The 27,018-nt window shown below is 35.1% G+C and overlaps 1 protein-coding gene across 2 annotated transcripts in view; it reads right to left on the bottom strand.

The window, feature by feature from the left end:
- Positions 1-27,018, bottom strand: part of LOC129943475 (G protein-coupled receptor kinase 2) — a 406,878-nt gene that overhangs the window by 200,984 nt on the left and 178,876 nt on the right. For both annotated transcript variants that reach the window (XM_056052964.1, XM_056052965.1), the window contains exon 2: positions 24,719-26,071. In XM_056052964.1, the coding sequence (XP_055908939.1) occupies positions 24,719-24,770 (52 nt within the window). In that variant the 5' untranslated portion in view covers positions 24,771-26,071. The remainder of the gene's footprint in view (positions 1-24,718; positions 26,072-27,018) is intronic.

Here is a 27,018-nt window from a genome sequence, read left to right on the forward strand (position 1 = left end):
AATTGATTTGTAGGTTTGCTACTTTAATTTGACCCTTTGCTCCAATTGGAATATTTTATCTGAGGGTATTTAAGATTTCTGATCTTCAGGAATAAGCCAAATATACAGCCCTACGTTTTAAGAATTGTAATTGCAAAAATATATTAAAAATCATCGTTTTCAATTTTGTTTTATTCCTAGAACTGGGTAACTGACCTTCGAATTATATTCAGAAGGCGATAAGAAACTTTTTAAATTGCTTTAACTTGATTAAAACAATAATTTGTATTAACCGTTTTGTTACTCTTATCGCTTAATCACTTAAAGAAATTAAACTAATAACTGCATGTATTAAATTGCACATTAAAGGATAAAGAAAACGAATACTAAGTGATAAACCGTCACATTTCAACACCCTTTTTTTTGAATTATCTAATAATTATGTAAATTACTTTTGTACCTATATATAATCGCTTTTGTGATCAAAGCAAACGGATTTACGCACGACAAACGATAACAAATAAAGTTGCTTAAAGTTTAATAAATGGAATTAAGCTAAATGCAAATGTAAACAGTAATTACTCTCAATAAAGTTTCATTTAGATTTGTATCGTTATTAAGTGTCGTGGGTTTGTCGATGGTTAGTCGTAGTCTAATTGTCAAATAAGTCGTCGCAACGTTTTAGTTGCAGCCAAACGTTGTTATATTCAAACTAGTTCCGTTTTATTTTATTTTTGTTATGTTATATCAATGTGAATATAAAATTTTGCGTCACTATTTTATTTTGAATGGCCTTAGTCTACCACCACATTCATTGTTGTTCGTCACGATGTCGCCGGATAGACGAAATGATTAAGAGCTTGTGGGATTTTTATGCATTTATGCATTGCATTCCACATTCACACTAGACTTCCATAAAACCTAAAGCAAATTTACTTAAATCGAGTTGACCTATAAATTAATTGTTTTTTTTTTGTTTTTGTTGTTGGTGGTGTTAAATCGAGCTAAAAATATTTTACTCTAATTCATAGCCGCATTTGGAAATTACAGGCCTTGAAGGTTTAAACTTAAAACGTGAAATTCTTTAAGGTGAAAGAACTTTTATAATCTAAATTGAAGATCGAAGAAAAACTCTACGATAACGAAAAAACAATCGGTATGCCTCAAGAATGACACCTTGGGCCACAACTTTTTATATAAGTAGATAATATCGTTGTGTTAGTTTTTATTAAAGAGGAGTTTAACTTTTTTTCAATTACGAAAAAATTAAATGTTAATGTGTTAACAAAATTTGCATTTATTATTGTAAGAAAATATATATAAAGAAATTTAGAGCTCAAGTATGGAAGGAAAGCCGAATTGGAGTTGTAAGAGACTAGAGAAGCCATATTAAGGCATTAGGCAACAAATACTGTAGATTCACGTACACGAAAACGCTGCAACGCAAAACAAAAGCAGCAAGAGTAGGTACCGAAGCAGAAGAAGAAGCTGAAGCTTCTTGATCGTGTTCGAAGGAACACCTAGAGATTCTGAAAAAAAAACGAAACAATTGGTTCACTGGCTTAAAGGCCGGAACACACCAAATATTTAAAGCATGCTAGGATAATTGATAGAGCTATTAGAAAATTTAAAGAAATTGGTGTTCCTATTAAAGAGCTTACGAAGAACACGGCATATGGTTCAAATAAACTTCCTTCAGAGCACTTAAGCACGTGAAACATGGTAAATGGAAAGCATTTCTATCAACGACTGATCCATCAGTTGTGTTTATTTTTCCAAAGTACTGCGGCAGCGTCTTAAGGCTTTCTGTATTACTTTAATCAGCAAAAACTGATGTGGACACTTAAGCAAATTCTAGAGAAGACAAAAGCAAATTTAAAACCAATACCTCGACTTAAATGCCACATATGATAGCATTTGGCATCCCTGTCAAACTCATTCGTTTGTTTAAAATGACGATGCAGAATGCTCGCTGCTCTATCAAGGTCGGAAATGATCTTACAACTTCGTTCTAAAAAGAATTGTACAAAACTCAACCACCAAAACTAGAGGCGCAATCTTCCATCCAATTACTCGAAACGCCAATGAAATTGGCTTAATTTGAAGGCATTCCGACAGAAGCTGAGAAGATGTTCAAAAACGGACAACAACACAAGCGCTCTTGCAAATCTCTGTTTCTTTGGACTTAGAAGGCAATTGAGTAGTAAAGGCCTCTCTCGAACATCTAAGGTCAACAACTATTAGACGCTCATCATCCCGGTTCTCATTTATTGCGCTAATGCTTAGGCCCTGTCAAACAAACATGAGGGCCTCTTAGGATGCTTTGAGAGAATAATTCTTCGGGTTTTTCTTCGGCTAGAGCCGCATGTTGGTTGAGGCCAAGGTCCCCAGTGAATGTACAACTACTTTTGGAATGTTAGTAATGATAGCATTCATAGTTGCATGGCGGTGGATAAACTCGGGATTCCGAGAAAACTAATTGAGGACACATGATGCAATGGCATCAATAAGCAATTCGAAAAAAAAAAATCTGAACTTTTCCTAACGTGCCCAAGATTTTGGCGAGGAGTGGCTCTATTATGTGACTTCTTCAATACTTTACTTAAACAGATACGGAAGACAATATCTGTTACAGATCATCCTTTATATGAAGTCAAGGGGGATAAAACCATATTTGCTATCAACAAACCAAAACAAATATCTTTAAAACGAATTTCCCACAAAGCCACTTATGATGACAGAGGCTTAAAAGTAGCCAAGAAATTCTTCCACGAAGTAAACATTACCGCCATGAATGACATCTTAGTGAAAATTCGACGAAGAATGTTTATTTCGTCAAAAAAAATTGCTAAGAACTCTTTACTCTAAGGACAAAGTCCACGCTCTGCAAGCCCTCATACTACAAGCCTTGATATCCGGTGCTTGGTGCTGGACGAATAACAGAAAGGGAGAGCTGTTGCTGAAAAAAAACAATGTTGTGCTTTGGTTATTTGGAGAATTTTATTGAATTTATTTGAATTCTATAAACTGTCCATTCGAGCAAATTGACAATAACCAGCTTACCAGAATCTTCTCCCAGGTGCGAAATGACGAGGAAGACCGAATTTCCTATTAAAATGCTAAACTATCGAGAGCGCGTAGTCTGGATAGTCTTGATATCCAAGAGGATGAAAGACTATCCATTGGTTGGAAGTCTTCTTTTTTTCTAAACGTTTAACAATAAGTTAAATAATAAAGTTTTGAAACTCTAGCACTAATAATAAAAGAAAACATCTGTTCTTAAAATAAGTCCAGCCCTGTTAATCTAAAAACAAAAACACAGTCTACATACTATGATAGAATGATAATGTGAGTTGTATTCTAATTAATGACGCGTAAAAAATAGCTCATATATCTACACAGCTATGTAAATTAAATGTTTACTCTCATAAAATATTTTACTATTAATATACGCAAAACATTTAAGGCTTTGGACTTACTCCTCTAAAGTGATTAATTGATTAAATGATATGCGGTTTAATTGAAGTTCTGTCAAACGAATAACCACAATTGTTTTGGTTGATACTTCGTGGTTCTCTAATGTCAATGAAAGACTTGAATTGATTAGGAAGTAATTTATAGAACACGATGACGATGACACAAAATGAGAATAATGTCTTCCATAATGAATTGTTGGAAATTGTGTTGTGTCAGATTTAGAGGTTAAAAGTTGGTAATCTCTTAATAGCTTTTAATTGTTTGTCATGGAAACCGACAGGAAACATGATTGAAGAATGATTTAATAGTTCGTTATCATCGAATCTGTGTTTTGACTTCTTTTTTATTACATTTTGAAATACCATCAGTCAGATTTTTGCCTGATATGCAAAAGTGTGAGTCACTAAAGTCTTAACTTTCTCTTCTATAGGCCAAAATAATAGGTTATCGCATCATCAATGGGAACTTATAAATAGTAATCACTGCATATTAATTATCTCTTTATTAATATGCAAACATCTTTCTTTTTCATCTTTGCTTTCAAAATGCAAAAACCAAAACCTATCTATTTCCTCTTTCAAACAAACAGTCTTCGTCTTAACTTAGTTCTTCTATTTTTGCATTCAATCAAGTTGAAAGGTTATAATTAAACCTTTTGTGATCTTCTTATCGTTCACAATTTATTTCCATCCAATTAGGACTTTAGAATGCGCGCTTTCAGTTCTCCTCCTCTTTGACTTTAACACGTTTATCTGGAAGAAAAGGCCATAACACAAACAATTTGCACAAGGCCATAACACCACTGAAGCCATAAGCAAAATGTTATAAATGTTCGCCGTACTTCCACAGCTTCTTCATCATACTTATGTATATATGGATAGTCTTGCCCTTGTTATAATATATAAGTAAGAGACATTTAATTTTGATTTTCTGTGTGGTCACAACTTTAGCTACGGAGATATTGTTGATGTCAATTTCAAGGTTTTAGTCATATCAGATAAATATTAATTGAGAAGAGCTACAAGCTCTTTGAAAATGATGCAGTTTTCTTTGTTCCTTCAAATTTCTTGTAAACTTTTTTCAATGTACTGAAATATTAACCTCAAAAGTTTTAGTTTCTGTGTCAACTGGAAGATCTATTTTTCAAAGTTATTCTTCAAAATATTTCCCGAAGAAAGAACTTTAAATATTAATAGCTTTATTTTTAAGCAATTCTTAAACTTGGAAATCAGAATTTTTAAAAATTTTACAGTACAGACCGTGTCGTATACAGGGTGTCTGGTAAGGACTAAGCAGTGCTCAAACGGCTTTAAGACGTTTTTGTTTAAAAATAGTAAAACCTCGAAAAGTTTTTTTCTGTAATTAACAGGTACTTAAGGGGTAGCTAGTACCCTTAATATGTTTTTGTTTAAACACAGTGAGAGCGTGAGGAAAATAGGAAACGATTTGAGAGGAGATACCAGTGCATATTGGTCTAAAAGTTCTAAATATCAAAATTAAAGGGAAAAACAGAGTTTGGTAGAGCATTCCACATTCTCGATGTACGGTTAAAAAACTAATCTCTATAGTTGACATATGACCTCGAACCGAAGGCTGCAACGAAGAAAGTGGAAACATCATAATAAACCGCAGTCAATGCTGAGGAAATGAAAGAACCACCTATGAGGACTGTATAACGCCGAAGACTGACCGAATTCCGCTGTCAATCAGGATGCTCCATACAATAAAGACGACAAAAGCGAACAACCCCGTCCTCTCAACTTAGACGAAGTAAAGATTGCCATATGTAAGCTGAAGTCTAACAAAGCCGCTGGAGCAGATGGCTTGAATGCCGAGGTGAGGAGCATGCACCAACTTATCTGTAAGACATGGTCGGAAGAAAGCATGCCCGTTGCAGTGCACCTCAGTATTGTTTGCCCGATCCTGAAAAAGAAGGCCCTCTAAACTGCACCAACTAGAGAGGTATCAGTCTTCTTATAGTTAATAATCTGATAGGTTCTTATCAGGGTAGTTTTTGAACAGGAAAATCCACAATTGATCAAACATTCACATAAAGGCAAATCCTGGAAAAAATCCAATAACATCAAATCTGCACTCACTATCTTTTCTTCGATTTCAAGGCCGCATTTGACAGCATCTAAAGCGACGAGCTGTATAGAGCCAAGTCGAGTTTTGGCATCACTGCCGACGTCTCGGTCAAAACGTCACCATCGATAGACATAGCTTTGAGGTTGTCAAGGACTTCGTCTACCTAGACTCGAGAGATCAAACTAAGAATTACTCTTGTTAATAGCTGTTTCTTTGGTTTAAAAATACAATTGAACCCATGCTCCGGACCGAAAAGTCTTCGAATCCACACCCACAGGACAGCCAAGTAAAGGAAGACTGCGAATCAGGTGGCGCACACAATTGGAAAATGACCTCACCCAACTTGGAGCGCGGAACTGGAGAAATCTATGCAGGGACCGAGCTAGATGGAGAAGTTTGTTGGGTGAGGCTTTAGTTCACTCATAACTGATGTGCCACCTTAAGTAAGTAAGTTGACAGTACGTACGAAATTGAGCTCAAGGATAAACTGATGAACATTCCTTGAAGTGGGAGTATTACAGCTAAATTGTTTACGGAGAGGGGGTGGGGAGAAACTGGCTTATTCAACAGAACATTGTTTGTAAAAATATCGATAAAAAAAGGACAGGCATCAAACATTGTGGTGGTGTTCGATGGATGGAAATGTTTCGGTTAAAGCCTATCAAAGCCCGCTTTTGGATATTATCCAAGAAATTTAAACTTTTTTTTGGGGCACCTGAATAGATATGTGAGTTATATTCAAGTCTTGGGCCAGATCAAAAGGGTTGACAAATTTCTTACACCTTCGGAGAAATACTAAGTATTTTGGCAATGTCAAAAATGTGATCATTTCAAAAGAGGTGATCAGTTATAAGCATACATACATGTGATGGATGAAAGAGAGAGGCTGGAAAAAGGCTGTTTCACATTCACTCAGAAAAAAACCTGTAAAATAGGACAGATGCAAAAGCGTAGGTTTTGATATCGTTGAAGAACATCTATTCAAACCAATAGGACGGATACTACCCAAGCCAGCTGTTTTGTGAATGTCAAGGCTTTTCAGTATTCTTGCAACTGCACGAGTGTGGAAAATCGTCCCATAAAATTGTTTACGCTCTCAAGAACAGGAGGACTCATGGAACTCTCTCGTTGCTTGGAATTAGCAGGAAACTGTGGTGCAAGTGTATTGGCTTTATCAATCGAGCTTACGTAGGGAATCTCATTGTGGATGACCTTTGGGACCTAGGATGACGTGATGCTTTGTAACTTTGTTACAAATTACTAGATATTTCTACTACCTTTAGCAAATTGGATTTTTTGCCTTATTTTCTCGTCATGCAAAAATTTGGTTTGTCGAATATGACCGTTACGGGCCTTTGTTGGAACCTATTTCGGTTTTCCACAGTGGGGTTGGCTTTATAACGACGAAAACTCACAGCAATTATCCTAATTACATCTTCGCCCGTGACTAAACATAGTGATTAAAGGAAGGAAGCACAGTGACCAGTTAAAGTTCCTGAAAAATTCGTTGAGACCGTTTCAGTTGGTTTTCTCATATTGCCATACAGTTCTCGTAGGGGTTTCTTCTTTAACTGGTTTGCACTGATCGCATAATTATTAGGATCGGAGGAAAGAAAGAATTTTAGAGTGTTGCCGGATTTACCTGCAAGGCCAAGAGTCCCAATTGGCTCGTGAACTATCTGATTCAGGTGGTCTAACTCAGCAAAAATCTTTAGTTGTCTTTAAAATCTCTATGTTAAAGGATTTTGCAAATCAATTTACAATTTTTGCAGTTGTGTGTGTTAATGATTTCTATATGATTTAGAAGAAAAATTTTGACTCCGACAACAAAGTTTTTAAAAATATCAGATGTTGTACGAAATGTCGCAGATAAGGCTTCACATTTAGCCCGAAAGCATGCTGCAAATTTTTGGACTAAGGATATAACTAACAATCAAAAAAGATATTAAAACATTATGAGTTATTTTGATTTGCAACGGATTTTTGTATAATGAGTTCGAAGGTCAATTCAACAGATTAGAGTTCTAAAATATTTTTCAATCCAAATGTCAATCTACTAAAAACTAAAAATTGCAGGAACATAACCCAAAGTAAAAAAAACGAATTTAGTTGGATACACCCTCTAACTACGGTCTTGAAATACCACTAGAACTTATCTAAAGGAAGGAAACATTTATCGGAAGAAAAAATTTGAACGTGATCTCATTTTTCCAGACCTAGGAATATCTTCATAAATCATAAATTATGACGAGTAACAAGTTTTAGAATGTGTGGGCTGGGCTTAGAAGATTTATCTATGGATGATGGTTCACAATGGTATAGGTTATATGAAGACATGCATCCCTATATATAGCTTCCTGCATACGTTACATTTTTTCATATTCGATGTTCGCACATCTTTTTGACTGGAAAAAAAATAATCCTCACAGATTTACAGCGTGCAGCATTTTATTAGATATTTACGCTCCTCTGGTGCTGGTGTTGGAGCTGGTGTTGGTGATGGTACTGCTGCTGCTGTTTCCAACGACAACCGATGTTCTTTGATCAATCTTCCGAGATTACCGCTTTCCTGGTATTCTTAGCTTTTTTTCATTTTATTTTCTTTTAGCTGAATTTACTGGAGCTGAAGTAATCCGCTTCGGCTTGAGAACCATTATAAGTCTCTATATGTACCATACACCATAGAGGTATGAGTCTACTACTGCTGAAGCTCCTTTATACAATATGACGATGACTGTATATGTACTATAGTACAACAAGAAGCAGGCATCAATATGCATTCAAATTCGAGGATTAATTTAGAATTTATTTGCATAACTTTTGCACTCACCATTTACATATCTACATACTTATAAAAGTATCTAGAAATGTAGATTAATAGATATATGCATTTACATACATACATACGTTCTCTGGTTTTCTGGTATAGAGTATAGACGTTTAAAGTGTTGTAGGTTTCAGAGAAAAATCACTTGAAAGTTTATTAAGAATCAAGAAATTGATGAGGTTCATTTAAGAAAAAGAGCGAATTATTCAAAGTAGATAGAGCTTCAACTGCTACACTCTTGTAGATGGGTAAGAATCTGGGAATGATGATGATTGTCATTGAGGTTGTCATAAATGTTAGTTTAGAAAATTTGTGTAAATTTAAAATAATGATGTTTTTATGAGATAGTTGGTTTAAATTTGATTTGAAAATGACAATTATTATATTTGAATAAATCTAGAAATATTTATATACTGGAATTTTGTAACCCTTGAAAGACAACCTACGACGAATTGAAGTATAAATCGTATGTATTAGTTATGGTCTATGAAATATTGTTATCTTTCTAGGGTTAAATGAAATTTTTAAACCTGCTATAGAGCAACAATGACAACAACGAAATGTAAGGTGTTACGCGCAGAAAAAAACCAAGAAAAATGTTTCAATAAAAACTACGGACTCTTTAATTATAATTTTTACTAAATGAATATTAATATTTAAAAAAAGATACAAATCACAAGGAATAAAGAATTTTCTTTTTCTTTTAACGTTTAATTTGTGAAAATGGGTTAAGTGAGAAGGCCGACAAAGGAAGATTTACTTCATAAATGAGATTTTAATGAGAATCAACAAGAACGAAACTGTGCAATCATATATCTGTTTTTTTTTTTTTTTTAACTTTTGAAGTCAATGAACTAAAGAAGGTTTTTCATGAATTTCTTTCATTAATCGATATTATATTGTTTTGCAATAACTAGTTTCAACCATTCATCCGAAATGCTTCTTTCCAGTTAAAACATGAGATCATATCAGTATTAAAAAGTATGGGGATGCTTTTTTCAGCCGTACATAAGGAATGCTTAACCAACTCAGTTTGTCTAGAAATCTATCAAATGTAGGAAAAAACTGTAATATAATTTGTTTGTGTATGATCTTTAATGTACATAAATAATTAAGGGGGTTATTTACTAAGTTTCAAAGACTTAACAATGAAGCTCTCCATTAAATTTCCACTTTTTTCGAATTCTGTTAAAGTTTAAGTTGTAATAGTAAGAGGATTAGTTTAGATATTTGAAAAAGAAAAGATAATGGATTCTTTGAGGGTGAAGAGCAATTATATCATCAACAAATGGCTGCCACTTTTACAGTTGGATCACCATATATTTTTCAGTTAAAGTTTTCATCATTAATTAACACATCGGGGCTTTATGTCCTCAATAACTTCATATATTCCACTTTAAAGCATTGAATCCATTAATATAAAGATTTCATGTAGACCCAAATAAAAAAGTCTAAAAAAGATAAGTTTCAATATTTCGTCGGACAATTCTGATCATACACAAACAGGATTTTTGTTATGGCCCCAAAAAATCATTCAGCCTAATCACCGTAAGAGTTACACTAGCCTCATTTTCGAATAAGTAAATTAGACTTGCATTACGGCTGCGAATGCCCATCATATTCAAGTCATTTTTTGAATGTATTATTAAGAAAAACATGTTAATATAAAACTGTTGTAATGAGCCTACTTTCATCACAAAAAACAGAAGGGATGTGCTTGACGTGGCGCTTTCTGATAACTCTGATTCCATCCATGTCAAAGAAGGATCAAGCAATATTACATTCTCAAACTATAGAATGCTAACATTCCAAGAAAGTCAGAAAAACAAAGTCTGAAAACCAAAAGAAACCGTATAAAAACAAGCTGGGAAGTCTTCAAAACCAGAGTGGCCATTTCTTTGGGTCAACATGTGGAACTAACTCTTGAAAATTTACTTTTCATAAATTGAATCGCAAGTTGATGAATGTTTACTATCAAACCGCTTATGTTGGTCAAATGAACTAAGAATCTAAACGAACAGGGCCAGATTCAATAATAAACATGCTTATTGGTCCAGAAAAAAAAAATAATAAAAGGGACCATCTATTCAAAAGGAGAGCAGCCTGGCGTAACTTCTGTTATTACATTAAGTCAAGAAATGACGCTGACTGGCTCAGAAAAGTTATGTTAAAGGCACAAATCGCCCCAAGTTTTCTGGAAAAAAAAAAACGATCAAAACCTGGACTTAGTCTAGCTCTGAAACTGTGGTAATACTTATGAATACTCATTTCCTAGGTTTTATAACTAATACATCACTGATTGAAGACCACTATTCCCAAAAAAGGCAAATCTTCCTCACCCTCTAATTATTGACCAATTGCACTTAAGTCCCTTCTTGCCAAGGTTATGAAAATGCTGAAAAATTAATAGCTTAAGATATATCTCGAAGATCTCATTGTACAATGGGGAATACAAAACCCCGTGGATTTAAATGCGTCGAAAACCCACTGTATCGTTAAAGCGAGATATACCCCAAATTATCCATAGATGGCACTTGCATCGAGGAGACTAAACATCTCGATATTCTTGGTATGTGTATCATCAACAATCTTCTGTGGAAACATCCACATACGCGATGTCGTCAAAAACGCCGCAAGATGTGTGGGCGATCTAGGGCGATGCAAAAAGTTTTACTCTCGCTCTGATCTGGATGTTATCTGCATGACTTATATATGTACGTCCAAAGCTTGAGTAAAACTGCCATATCTGGGCTGGCGCTCTTGCAACTTACTTGGACATTATTGAACGTATAGCATTCATTGGTGATTGGTGATAATACCATCATAAGATCATTTACGTCACTTGAACATCGTCGAAATGTTTCTTGTCTCATCCTCTGGCTAGATAAATAGCCAGCTGCAACCGTTATACTCGCGCTTCTAGGATTGCTCATCAATATACCCTCGAGCCCAAATTCGGTCGTACTGTCAAGTGCAGAGAAAAGTGTAATGAGCGATTGACTCCTTCTCAGCATACAAGTCTCCAGGGCCTTATGGAATTATCCCAATGGTGCTCTAATGATCTACAGACACAATTGTTTCGATTCTAACGAATATATTCAGAAAGAGTCTGGACATAACCCTTTAGATGGAGAGAAATCAATGTTATCTTCATTCCGAAACGAAAGGCGGGAAGCTCTTTTACAATGAACCGAAAGATTTCAGGCCTATAAGCATCTTTTCATTTCTTCTTAAGACATAAGAAAGATTAGAAGAAAATAAATGATAATGCTCTTTCACAGGCCTAACATGTTTATAGGAAAGGCAAATCTGGTTGAAAGTGTCATGAAATAGTTGGTACAATTAATAAATCAGTTCACTTCAAAGAATGCACCTTAGGTGCATTTTTAGACATCGAGGGGGCCTTTAACGATGTAACTAGTAGTGCTATACGCCAATCCTTAAATTCCATCAAAATAGATCCAAATTTGTCAAACAAGTTTGAAGCAATGCTCAAAACAGGAATTGTAAGCACAGAGTTTCGTTGAGAATTAGGGCTTAGTGACCTATAACTCTCAACCATTCTTATGTGCGAGTTACGTTGTCAAGAATGGAGAGGACCTACAATTTATAGCCAAATCCGAAGGGCTTGTTTAAAAAATACTCTTGGAAAATTTGTCACTTCCTCGCAAGAGGCAGTACCCGTGAAAAAACTTTTGATAGCACAGGCAGGGTTCGAACCCAAATCTTTTGGCATGACAGTCCAACGCACTAACTATCACGCCACAGGTACTCCTTGAAAGGTTTACCAATATTAATATAAAAAATTCAAAGAATTGCAGTTAGTAAGTGTGGACTACACCAACTGCAGTCCTGGAGACATTGCTTTCCCAGGCTCCTCTCGACATTCTCGATATGCTCGTGAAGGAAATGGCGGCCAAAAGCGCATTACGCCTGATACATTGTAACAACTGGAAAAAGGCTTTCTTAGGTCACATGAATAGGAGAGGGGGTAGGGTGTGGCATATTTTCATTTAATCCTCCCATAGAAAGTTTAATAAAGCCTAAAAATGACTGCATTGTCTGTCTTTCAAGCGGAAAACGCCAGTATCGAAGCTGCTAAGAATCTTTCTTCCCACAAGGCAATCCCATAATGGAAATCAAGGCCACATCTACCACTATCACACAGTTAAGACTGGTTTAAAAATGCCGTAGAGAGCTTCGTTAACTCAGCGAAACCAGCACGGTTACCCTCTGTTGGGCCGGAGGACACTGTGACATTGACTGTAATGAAAAGGCAGACAAAACCAGATCAATAAACAGTCCAAGGCATATGCTATCGTATATATGCAGACCAATAGAGCAGGTGGACCAATTCCACCAAAGTGTTATTGAAATCGCAAACGACCGGTGGGCAGCTCTTGATATATGCAGAGTTTAGGAATTTGTTTCTAAAGCTATAACAAGACTCCTTTTTCAACTAGATAGGCATCAGCTTTCTTTACTAATAGGTATTCTAACCGTTCACAACTCATTTAGCACCTTCATGAGCAGAATGGGTATAAGATCATCTGATTTATGTAGAAGATGAGAGGACGAGGAGACGGAGGAACATATCTTCCACTTTCTATGCGAGTGTTCAGGCTTAGCCAAAAGAAGAATGACAATATTAGGAGAATAACTTTTTCAACAACTTATGACGACTAGTCCTTGCCACCTAGAAACATTCTTAAATTTTCAAAGAAATCAGGCAACCGCAACCTAAAGCATGATCAACCTTATCATACCTTTTCCAGTTTTTTCCCTTTTCTAGGAAGCACAATAATCCAAAGAGATCCAAGTGCGATGTTTCCTTGAGCTTTACAGATGTCTTATCACTGATGATGATTTTTCAATAATAATCCGCATCCATTCGATAAATTTCAAGGAACCAATCATCGATGATTGGACATTCTGGTGATTAACAAATTTGAGTTCTTCTGCTAATTGAACTACAAAGTACTGATTTTGTTTCGGGAATATCGTACTCCAAAGATTGACGAGGAGAACTTATGTTTTCGTAAACATTACGGGTACTCGGGTACTGCAGACAAAGTCTTTCCAACTAATACAATTCTTGTATACTAATTTAACTATAACCGGCCGAGAAGTCTTTTTACTATGACTTAAAAGTGGTTCAGGGTTTTAAAATGTGATGTAGTTTTTACTTAACAAAAGATGTCAGATTTAAAAGTGACGACTGCCTAAACATCGGGTAAATAAACATGAAACCTTTTATTGGAAATAAAATTTACTTAATTTCTCTGAACTGAGAAGTTTTGAAGAATTATAACATCAGACTTTTTAAGCAAACAAAACAAAAACAGTGAATGTAAAATATTATTCATCTTACTGTTTTATATTCAAAATAAACCTTCGTTCCTACAGCACACATATATGTAGAAGTGTGAAAAAATTAATAAAAAGTAGTTAATTCAAATTTGCATAAATATTTTAAATTAAAATAAATACAAAATAAAAACCGTTCCGCCATAACATCTCAATAAACGTTTATTGACCTCTATCTCACTCTTTTTTTCTTTCTTTTTTTCTGAATCATTGCATTTAATATTCACTTAAACATCATTATCCAAATCAGCAGCGTTCACATCGTCATTTCGTATATTACCCCCGCCCTCGTACAATCATTTGTTTCTATTAAAAATTCCAATCCCAAAAATGGAATTTTAAAACAGAAACAAAAAATAAATCTCCAACTTCCTTTTGTAGAAGAAGACAGATACAAATTCTGTCTATAAAAATTATCAATGGCAATGATGGCGGCATAATATCTCTTCACAAAGCATTGCACTATAACAGTGCCACAAACGACACCGACCAACGAAGTGGACGTAGTTGTTGGTGTTGTCGTCGGAACGACGACGATGTAGATACGCTTCGGACGTTTATTGAACAGGTGCGGTTCAAGGTCTGTGGACTTACTTACACAAAGGGGGCACGTAATTCTTTGAATTTTCCTGTTTGATTTTATAAATTTAAAGTTACAAGCTTTATTTTCTGAGGTCCTTAAATGGTTGGGACCTCTTTTTGAAGTTTTTGAACGGTTTTGAAGATTTTGAACATTTTTCAATATTCAGTTTTAGTTCATAAAAACGTTTAACTCGACTTAGTTCATTCAACTCGAAGGCAAAATCGAGTTTGAAACTTAAACTTGGATCATTTTTCTGTCTGAAATACAGTAAAGGTGTCAGAGTCCACCCCTGGTGGTCATGTAAAATCTGAATCATAATAAACTTGCACTTTCAAAGCATTTGATGCGGTATCGGGTGCGGTGGTTTGTAGTGGACGACATAAGATAATGGAGGTGGTGTGAATGTTTATGCTCCAGACTCCAAGCTCCAGTCAGCAACTCTCATGTTTTCTTTCATGATGATTTGTCTTTTAGGTGGTAAAACATTTTCGGTTTTTATATTTTTCCTGAAATGCGCCATACGCATTATATACAGTTATATTGTTATGGTTATCAGTTTGAATGGCAATAAGGTCATTCAAATGGGTCGTCTAGAAATAATTGTTATCTCTTAAGCATCATTACAAGACAATTTTGTAGATACGATGTCATTCAATCGGCCATAATGTGTATATATGACCATGGAGATGATATTATGTTTGTTTAATGCAAACGATATTGTAGTGGATTAAAATAAAATTGGTTATTGTGTAAACGGGAAACCACTTTAATGGAGATTGCATTTTCTATAAATTATAAGAAAAGTTTTTGTATTAATTTCTTATTTGTGTCAATTTCAAATTGTCATATAGATTTTTACGTCTTATTTGAAGCAATTACATATTTGGAGTTGATGTTCTTGTCAATAAATTTTAAGCAACGAAATTCAGCTTCAGTATTTTTTATTTGTTGTGTTAAATATTCTTCAAATGAAGGACATAGTCTTTGGAAATTGCAAATTTTAAAATGGAACATGTGGGCGTATACGTACTTTTTTGTGTTGTATTTTTGCATCATGCGTAGTTTTCACCTTCTTTCTTTGATTTTAAGGCAAAAAGGTTTGAGATTGGTTTTCAAAATCACAATATTAATAAATGGAATACAAAGCCATTAATATGTTCCTTATCAGCATGATTTTAGGGATCGATTCGTAACTTATGGAATTTGGAAAAATACTGTTGTTTCTGTTTTGAAATTGATTCTGCGGAAAATGATAAAGAGTATTTTATATGAGAAAAATAATAAAGATATTAAATCACTATCCAATTGGTTCAACTTAATTTTCAACGAATTGAGTCTTTTCATTCAATATGAAATGGCAAACGAAACTATGCATTCATCAAGTGACAGCTGTCAAAAAGACAAAAAAGTCACACGTCTAAAAAACCACCCGATTAATAAGCTGTGAAGAATTGTTGTCAGTCTGTTAAAGCTTTTTAACATTATTCACATATGGATCTGAGGCATGGGTGCTTAGAAAAAGGCACTCTGGCCTCTCAGGCGCCTTCGAGACGAAAGTTTTAAGGAGGATTGTTGGTCCTTTATGTGTGGAAGGACGACACCGGAGACGCTATAATTATGAAAAGTATGCAATCTACTTTTTTTTTCTTTCTTTTTCTTTTTAAGTGTTGTATTGTATTTGTATTTATTTATTATCATTAAGCATTTTAAAACATAGAGTCTTATTTTTAATACTTATTATGTTCAGATTTAAATTTTATCAAATTAAAAAAGAGGAATCAAATTATTATGCTAAATTTACAATTTGCTTGAAGTTAAGAGAAAATTTATTTTAGATAAATGATCATGATGAAAAATTAAATAACATACATTTTTAAATTCTAAGACAAAGTGATTTTTATTTTGGAAACATTTTCAGCATTTGTATAAGTTCTTTAAAGAGTTCTCAAAACGAGTGCTGCTGTGTATCCCTCTCAGGTTAGCAGGCAAGGAGTTCCATAGGGCAACAGCGTGTACAAAGAACTGTTGTTTTGAATTTCTGAATTTGAAAGAAGGGACAATTAGAACATTACTTCTTTGTGATACTGGGAACCTAAGCCTTTCGTATAGATATTCAGGAGATCTAGTATGAATAAGTCTAAAAAGAAATGTCAAAGTTTGATAGTTTATGTAGTTGTTGAAGGTCATGTTGAAAACACTACTTGCTTGCATCGAAACATGATCGAACCGTCGCAAGTCATAAATAAAGCGAACTTAGAAGCAGGTATTATGCCAAAAATTAAGCTATAGACTTCGGTGAGCTGGACACCTTGTTGGTATGAGGGAATAGGAACGAGCTCAGAAACTACAGAGTGGCGGATCATGCTTACGCTACTGGAGTAATGGCCACGACGCCTGAAGCATTGGAATGCGCAACTGGATGGCGTTATTTCGCTACCGGGAAAAGGGTATTTGCTTAAAACTAACCCTCCCTCTCATCTCCCCGTGGTGAACATCGGGTGCATAATACCACAAGTGGAGATTGAGTCAAGATCTATCATTCTAGATACAGTCAGGTCATTTTGGACCGCTGGTTGAGTGTCCAGAGCGTTTTTCCACATAAATAGCGAAGCCAAATACACCCAGTGTCTAACCCCAGTGGAAAGTTGTTGGGGGTGTTTAGAAAGGAGGGAAAAGGTGTTTATATTTAGGCACCTATATATTCATTCAGACGGCAGCGGAAGAATTCCCAAGATTGACTCAACTATGGCATCCACAGTTCCAAAAAGGTTGAACCACTTAGTGAAAACCTTATAGGAAAGGGAGACTACAACACATGTGGAACTCAAGCCTGTAAGGAGCATTTATGCCGGCTGTTGCTCTTGGCGTTCAATAAGGGACCTGGTGCTTCTGATGAAAGGCCATGCGTCAAGGAGACATCCTAACTACGTAAAAAAAAATTAGTTTCGAAGCATCAACATCCTCGTATACGGACGGATTTACGGTTGACAACCCACGCAGGCGACTTAAGGACAACGAACTTCAGAAATGCACATGGAATAACTGTGATAAGATGGTGATTGGAAGGATGACAACAGAAAGGATATACTGTTCGAGCTCTTGAAAAAAGCATATGAGCAGTGTCCTAGCTACGATATTAAAATTAACTGGGCAATTTGAATGCCAAGCGAGGAAGTGAAGAGATCTTTGCTGGAATAATCGGAAGAAATAACTACTTCGATACTGGATTCAGGCTCATCGATTTTGCTGCTGGGCGAAACCTTATATTAGCGTACGCGTTTTCCAGACCAATCTACCGTCAACCAGATTGACCATATTGCGATCGACGCTAGGAGCAAACATCGACTCGGACCACAGGCAAAACAGGAAGATGCTAGGAGAAGATAAAACATTGAAGAAATCGCTAAATTCTTCTCCAACCCAGTCACAAGTAACCTCTTTCACAGTTCTCGTATCAAAAGCCAGTGGCAATATATCCAATCCAATGCAATCAGTGAAGCCGTCTCTGATATAGTGGGCTTCAAACAGCCACCAACAAGGAACACCTGGTTTGATGAGGAATGTCGGCAGTCAAATGCAGCCAAACAACAGGCAAGCAAAGCGGCGCTGCATAGAAGAACGAGAGCTTCTCACGGGCTCTATAAGCAAAAGAGGAGAGAGAAACACCGACTTCTCAGAAGGAAAAAGAGAGAGCATGAGAAGCGTGTGGTCGAAGATGTTGAGAAGTTTAAAGGAAGAATGTTTTATGAGCTGTTGAAACGAAATTTACAAGATGATGAAGATCGAAGAAGGCTGCAGAGATGAAAATGGAACCGCAGTCAATACTGAGGATATTGAAGTATTACTTCTGCAGACTCTATAACGCCGACGACGAACTGAACTTCTGAAGGGCAGAATGTCGATTCAATATAGGCGACAAAAACCAACAATCTTGTCTTCCTGAAGCTGAAGTCTAACAAAGCCGCTGGAGCAGATGGTTTGCATGCCGAGCTCTTTAAAGCAGTTGCAGATAAGTTGGTTAAAAGCATGCACCAACTTATCTGTAAGATAAGGTCGCACGAAAGTATGCCCGATGAATGGGATCTCAGTATTGTTTGCCCGATATTAAACAGAAGACCCTCTAAACTGCACCAACTATAGAGGAATCAGTCTTGTGAATCTCTAAGGCCCATCGTCAAAAACCTGATGATAAATCCTTATCAGTGTGGTTTTAGACCGGAAAATTCCACAGTTGATCAAATATTCACATTACAACAGATCTTCAGGGACGATATGTAAAGAACCTTGTCTAGTTTTGGAATCCTTTTAGAACCCTTCTGTTTGTGTAGGATGACGCTGCAGAAATTACGTTATTCCATTAAGGTTAGAAACAACTTAACAGAACCTTTCGATGTCAAAAACACTTTAGACAAGGTGATGCGCTGTCATGCAATTTCTTTAACATTAAATAAGGGCAGAGCTTACACGTGAATACAGGAGGCACTATCTTTCAAAAGGCTATCCAATTACTGGCATATGCTGATGACATTGACATAATCGGAAGAACTTAGCGTGATGTCAAAGGGGGCTCTGTCAGTTCAAAGGCAAAGTCGACAAAAATGGGTTTAGCGGTTAATAAGTAGAGTAGAGTGATACAATACCAAGCTGAGACATTTCTTCTCTCGTTATCAGGTCTGGGTTTTCAATTAATAAGAACACACTAAAGAGTGAAGAGCTTTTATAACGTTGAGCTTCGTCTGCTCAATGTTATAAAATAAAAAATTAAAATTTGTTGACACATTTTACACTTTCATTTTTTAATAAATATTTATTAAATTGTATTATTTTATTAATTATTAATTATAAGAACAAATATAACGTCAGGAATAAAATTGCTACAGAACTAACAAACAAATATCTACAATTGAAAAATGTATGATATTCAAATTTGAATTTCACAAATTATTATTGCTTACAGCAATTTGACCTTAAGGACAAATTTATTACAAAAATCAACAAAATAATAATAGAAAAAGGAAATCAAAATTCGTTTCTCATTTTCGTTCCATTTATTTATATGATTCTGTTTTACATAATTAAAAAAAATATAAACATATATTTTATTTACATATTATGCGGAGTACAGCTGCAAAATGTAATTTACTTTTTTGTTTTGTATTTATTTAAATCAATTACAATAATAACACCGCATCACGCCTACAAAAAAAAAACAGCCATTATCATTATCAATACTTTCCACATTGAACATTGATTACGTTTGGTTTTTATGCATCAACACTATTTCACACACTATAAAATTGGTTTTAAGTTTGTATTACATATTAATGTATATAACTGTATCTACCAGATAGATAATAATATCCTTTTACGAATATCTATTCAAATGAATTAATTTGAATTATTTGAACGTTTTCTATAGAATACAAATAATAATAATTGTTTTGGCATTGCGATAAGCCAATTTTCATATAAGACCACATTTTAATTAAAATTTTCATAGGGTAAATCAACTTTTTGAATCTGAATAAATACAAATATTTTAAAAGCAGAAACGATTGTTTCACTCACCCGTCCTTTTAAGTCAATAAATCTATTGTAGCAACATTTTTTACAACCGTTTTTGGTAAATGGGATAAGTATTCAAAAAGAATATTGTATTCGTCACTTCCGTCAAAGTCAATTATCTCAATTCCACAACACTTCAAATATACGGTGCTTTTCTATTTTTTGGTAATAATTGAACAATTCTATGCCTTAAGAAGAATGTGAAGTACTTTAAATACATGTGGAGAAAAGACGATTGCGTTACATGTGACATCCGTCAAAATCAATGGAACCTTTGCCAAGACAAAATTCTTCGTCATGAAAGATAGTCCCTTAAAAGAATATTAAAATATTGATGCTGGGATTGAATTACTTTTCTGTTATTGACTTTACAATGGAAACTCAAGATTTGACAATACTTTTTTGTTGGAAGGATCTTCCTTAAGGGAGAAAACAGGTAATTCGTTCCTTTGAGCAAAGATTAACTAGCAAATTCACAGCCCTTTTAAAGAAGAACTAGCTAACTGGATCCTATTTGAAGAGAGCACTAACACATCGACAATGCCAAACCCTAAAACCCAAAATATAAACCATGAGGCATCCAAAATTTCTCTCTTTTCCGGCTGTCATACGAAAATAATTTTAACTAATAAGGTGTCAAAACAAAGAGGATTTTCCGTAGACTATGCCAATTGTATTTTATTTTATTTATTATTTTAATTTTATAATTTGTTAAAAACAACTTCAATTTTTATTATAATAAAAATATGAAATACTCGGAAAATATTATGTTAAGGGAAATGGTTTGTGTATTTGAATGAACTTATCGAATACACAGCACTTTTTGTCGGTAAGCTAGTTTCCAAGTATTTCCTTTGTATATAGAAAAGCGCGGTTTATATCAAGACACAACTCATCCTAGGACAACTCATCCCGGAAATGAAAAATAGTTGTAAGCATACCGAAAACAATTGTTTGTGTATTTAACTATTTCGTTCAAAGGTTTTTCCTTTGGATAGCTTTATTTTAATTACATATTAGAAGAACAAGGATGGAAAATAAATTATCTGAAGATAAGAAAGAGGAAGAACATGTATGTTTAAATTATAAAGCGATCGCCTATTGGTTGTGTAGTAAGGACGTGTCTAAAACGGATAAAGAATAGTTCATTGGCGTGCTCAGCTTTATGCAGAAAGATAGATAAAAACATGTTTATGATGATAAGGAAGAAATATTATTAGTATGTAGAAGGTACTTACTACAATGTGAAGGAATGTGGTTACATTCCTTCTTTCCTACAAGTTTTCAGCGCTAACCTGGAGTTATTACGTTCAATTTATTTTTTTCAGTAACGTTTAAGAAAAAAACAAGCATACGAACAAGTAAAAAAAATTGCTATTCGTGTGTGGTTTACAGTCAGCCTCTTGTGCGTTTTAATAGAAAATACATATGATATAACCTCCTGGAAATTACGTGCTCTAAATAAAAGGCCCTCATCTTGAAATAGCATTGAGAAATGCTAAAACAATTGTTAACCAACAATTGCTTTCGGTTAGCTTCAAGAACACTAAGATCAAAAAGGATCAAGGCCCTACGATTTGAATATAGGTATGTCTCGTTTCATAACTTTGGCAAAAAAGAGTTATTAACTTATTAAGCTACGCCTTTGCTGATCCAAAACATAAAATAGTTGGCAAAACATTCCGTTGAGACCTAGGGTCTAGTTACTTACAACTCTCAACCATTCCTGTGTGTGAGTACTGTTGTCAGGGATAGAGAGGGCCTACAGTTTTAAACCGAATCCAAACGGATAATTTGAGAAATTACTTTCAATGATAATAATAATTCTTGGAGGATTAGTCAATTCCTCGGAAGAGGCAGTAATCGTGAAAAAACCTAAGATGCACAGGCAGGGATTGAATCCAAGACCTCTGGCATGGTAATCCAATGCACTAACCATCGTTTAGGGTACTAAATTGGCAAGGAAAATATTACTTCATGCAAAAATGAACGCGAAAACTCTATATTTTCACTTGTTTAAGAAACGGGTTATCCATTTTGCAGTTTCAAAAGTATAGGGCTGGAGTTCGACATCTGTCAAACTAAGTTGTTAAACTAACTTTATTTTTCAGTTGAAAGTCTGACATTTACGATAATAGATCGCTAAACTATCGCACAACACATACAAATTGTTAAATACTACTAAAAAATTGTGATTCTGAAACAGCTCCTGTCATATATCGTGCTTTAAGAGTAGATTATGTTTAACATAATCGTCCAACTACGCAAACAATTGCCAAAACTCTGAAGAAATTTAAAGAGACTGGATTGGTTGCAGATCGTTTCGCTCGTACCACTGAAAATATCGCTGCTGCAAATGAAATTGTTGCCTATGACCCGAATGTGTCGATTCCCTGTCGATCTCAGGAACTAGGACTGTCTTACCGCACATTATGGCGTATTTAGAATTTTGTGGACCGTTCTCAATGTTGGAAATACGTCGGATGGGTGCGTGAACAACAAGCGATGGACGGCTATTTTTTAAACAAAATTTTCGTGAGCGACGGAGCACATTTCTCACTCTGTGGGTATGTTAATGAACAAAATTGTCGTATTTGGGGTCCTGAGAATCCTCAAGTAATTGAAGAAATACCATTACATAAAAAAAAGTCATTGTTTAAATCGATCTTTAATCCGGTGGCGGCGCGCCGCGGCGGTGTGATTGGACCTTACTTTTACGAAAAGACGGTGCCACATGCCACAAACCTCGAGCGAATATGACTTTATTGCAGGAGACATTTCTCGTCGTGGCTATATCAACTGGTCACCAAGATCATGCGATTTGACACCGGTGGACATTTTGTATAGGGATAAGAGAAAGTCCGCGTCTATGCAGATAAACTTGTAGGCCTTGAGCACTTAAAAAAACATTATGTTAAGTTATGGTGCCCAATATGTGTCAAAAAGTAGTCGAAAATTACCTCATTAATCGAAAACGTCAACCCTGATCAAGAATTTTATACAGATGGTAGTTTAGTGCTCAAACTTCTTTGGTGTAAAAAAAGCCATGCTAGTTTGCGAAATCTTATATTGGACGGAGAATAATATTGACACTTAACCTAGGTATGTAAAAAGGTCTAAAAAAGAGACAAACCGATGCCCTACTAAGGTGGAGTAAGACAGAAAACATCATTTAAGCATGGGTACCCGAACACTCTGGTGGATGATTCAATCATAAAGATGGTGTTAAATTTCCACTCATTATTAATTGACCAATTTTATTATTAATCGACTGTCGCCAAAATTGTTTCGAGGAGCTAAAGATGGACCTTGACATTAATTGGAATAATTGCAATAATTGTCTACGTACACATAATCCCCATTACCAAGAGAATATTGTATAAGATACTCCGAATCAGACCAAGTATCTGTCCAATATTGAACTGTCAGAAAATTCTGAAGTTTTTCGAGCAGGTTATGGGGATTTGCCTGCAGAAAGTTTAACACCGTGACGTCCATTTTTATGCTGTGGATTGGACTTCCGTACTCATTATATGGACTCATTATAAGATTCAAGGAAAGGTATCGTACAAAACCTTTGTTGCTGTGTTTGTTTGTTTTTCGTCGAAAGCAGTTCATCTCGAATCTGTTTCAGATCTGTCAACCAATTCTTTTATCGGAGCATTGAAAAGGATGATAGGACGTAGAGGTCTTCTAAGAGACAACCCTTGTGAAAACTCCACTAACTTAGTTGGCGCTAAGTCAAAACTTAGGGAGCTACGGGATATGTTGTTTAAAAATTCCAATCAAGAAAATATTGTAAATTTTTGTCCCAATGCCAATACAAATTTTCATTCAAAGGGTCACCTATACCGCAGCCTAGGAAGTGCAAAGTTATCTTTTGAAAACTGTCGACAGCGGTGTTGGAGATTGAGGCCATAATGAACTCCAGGCATGTCGTTCCACTGTCTACTGATCCTAACGACTTCGTAGCCGTAACACCAGCACATCTTCTCATTGGGACATCGCTTAAAGCAATTCCTGAGGTCTTCTCCCACATAAGCTATTTGCAGAGATGTCAACTAATCAACGCTGTCAAAACCCTCTTCTGGAAACAGTGGTCATCTGAATAGGTCCAAGAACTCCAAGATCGTGGAAAGTGGGCGTCACCCAGTCCAAGCATAGCAATTGATAACCTCATCATTATCCACGAGGACAACCTATTCCCTCAGAAGTGGTTCTTAGGAATAGTCACAAAAACCATAAAAGGTCAAGATGGTCACGTCAGAAAGCCAGGCCTTTCAAACGAGCCCTTCTTTTGTATACTTGAACTTGAATATCATCTTATGCTTTGGTTAAACTCGCTAAGCTTTTTTGTCCTACTATTTTCGCGATATTCAAATTTCGCAAACAATGTAAAGTCGGTTACTTTTCTAGAATCTTTGCTACCTTTGGTTTTGAACAGAGCATCAACCAGGATCTACCTAAGTCCTAATCGATTAAATTAAAGATCCCGGGTTGACGGGAAAACAATTCGTGACTATACAAATGCTATTTGGCAAAAATGGACAAAATCTTAGTCTTGAAAAGATTTAAGGTAGCAGAAAGAACACCTGCATACTTTAACCAATCAAATTATAATTTTGTCATATTTCACCGTTTTTGAGTGATTTACCCTATATTTTTCATGCGCCTAGAGAGAAATTTAACTTTTAATAAAATACACTATTCCTGCAAAATTGGTTGAAACAGATTAAAATTAAAATAAACCAAAAAAAGGATAAAGGATGATGGATAAAGGATATTTCATCCCATCTATCCTTATAAAGCAAAGGATATTAAAAAAGACTCACCTTCTCTTGCTTTCAAGTAGACCGTATTGGCCACAATGTTCTCTAATTCCATTAGTTCCAGGTTGGCGGTTTTTTATTAAATCGCTTTGAAGGGTTGAAATAATTTTTTGTATTTGTTTAAGTTTTAAACTTTTCGTTTTTTTCTTTTGTTGTTGATTTTTTAATTATTTTTCTTTGTTTGTTGTTTTTTTAGTCGATTTCTTTTATGTCGTCACTATTTTTCTGATGTTCTGATTAATTTGTTGGTTTTACACGACCAATATTATTATTAACAATTAAAAATAAAAATATTTGATTGCACTTTAACTACCTACAATATTGCAACAAATTATGATGAGTGTTGGTGAAGTGTGTTACACCGTTCACCGATACCACTACCGCCTCCGCCGGAGGAACAACTCCAGCAAAACAATGACGATGTTTTCTTTCCGGTTGACGTTGTTTTTATTGTTTTTGTTTTTGTTGTTGTTGTTGTTAAAAGCTCTGATGGAGGTAATGGAAACGGAAAATGTTTTTCACTATTAATTATTATTATTATTGTTGCAGCAGCACCACGACCACGACCACGATAACACGCAGCACAACAGTTGTAGCAGCAACAACAGCAAATTAAGAAATTAATTAAAAATATTTCATTTTTGACGACTATGATGCTGATACTCAAGAGATTTCTCGCCGAGCTGAAATTTTCCATCAACAAAACACAACACTGAAAATTTATATGAGTGGGTGCTAATTAGAGAGTTGGATTTTTCCTTCCCTTCCGAACGATGTTTTCTTGTAATGATTTTCTTGATGTAACTTCGTACCTTTGGCGATCTTTCTTTGACTTTGAAGCTTGAGTTTTAATATGCGTTAAATTCAAATCAAAAATCTTCCGACGAGTGACGGACGGCAGCACGTTAAACTAACGGTGACGGACGACGCATTCGACAATAAGAGACGTTGATTTTAATGACGACGAGATGAAAAACTTTTCCTATTTTTTTCTTACACTTTCCTTGATTTGTAAAAATTAGAATTTTTCTTTTTCTTTTATTTATTAACTATTGCACGAGTGCATAAAGAAGATTTAAAATTACTCACCGAAACCGAATACGATTTTTTATTTTTGTGTGTTTTTTTTTGTATTTGTATTTGTGCAGAAATTACCCGCGCGTGAAGAAGTTATTTCTCTAGAGAATTGTTTAATTGAGATTTAATAAATTTATTTGTAAATGTTGTATGTTAGTTTTGTGCGAAGATTTGTTGTTAATATCATTATTGTTTTTTTTTATTTTTTTTTATTTTGACGGCAAAATTAATGTCGGCGGTTTTGAGAAGAGGCAAGATTAAAATTGTAGGCGTTTCGATCTGAAATGAAAATATAAAAATAGAAAGCTTTTTTAATTTTGTTTAGATACAAATATTATAAAAATTAGTACATTTATATCAAAAAAAAAAGATTCCGTATTGCACACAAGTATGTTACGGAGCAGAAGGGGATGTTGATCTTAAGGGTTAAGTTGAACAAGCAAATTATTAGAATTTGCAATTTTGCAAGAAAACAATTGTTCAAAATGAAAAAGACTGAGTCGCACAAACTTACTCCTGCACCGAAAGAATAATTTGTAAATAGAAGAAACCTATATTTAAAGATTTGAAAGCGTCGAAGCAATTAAGCGGTACTTCTTCCTTGATGATCAAGACCGACACGTTACTGTGAATGGAAATCGCTCATGTATAATGATAACCGAATATTTTCGGACTCAATCGGATGATATTGACTTGAAGGACATGTGGAACCAACGCACGGTGCGCTCCACAACCAACCTAACGAATGTCACAATCAATTTATTGAAAACAAAGTTTGGAGAACGTGTTATCTTACGAAATGGTCTAGTCGCTTGGCCGTCTCGGTCGTGCGATTCGACGCCATTTGACTTTTTCAGGTGGGCGTACATCAAGTCTATGGTCTATGCCAACAAGCTATAGATGATTGATGAACTTTGTAGGAATATCGAACGTGAAATTGCAGTAGTATCGGCCGATTTTTGCTTGAAAACCTTCGAAAATTGGGTTCAGCGTCTGGACTTCTGCAAGCGTGCTCCTGGTGTCCATGCAAAAGAAATCGAGTTGCATACATGATGGCATCGAACGTACTTTCACAGGAATAAAGAATTTGATTGATATCTAAAACCGTTTTCGTTTTATTTAGATAAAAGCTTTTGTAGCGCTATTATTGAAAACCATGATATAAAATATAAACTTTTATTTTTCAATTTCGTAAAAAAAATTTCGAACAATTTTCAAGATATCGA

The sequence above is a fragment of the Eupeodes corollae genome, chromosome 1 (assembly GCF_945859685.1).
Source record: "Eupeodes corollae chromosome 1, idEupCoro1.1, whole genome shotgun sequence".
Taxonomy (NCBI): domain Eukaryota; kingdom Metazoa; phylum Arthropoda; class Insecta; order Diptera; family Syrphidae; genus Eupeodes; species Eupeodes corollae.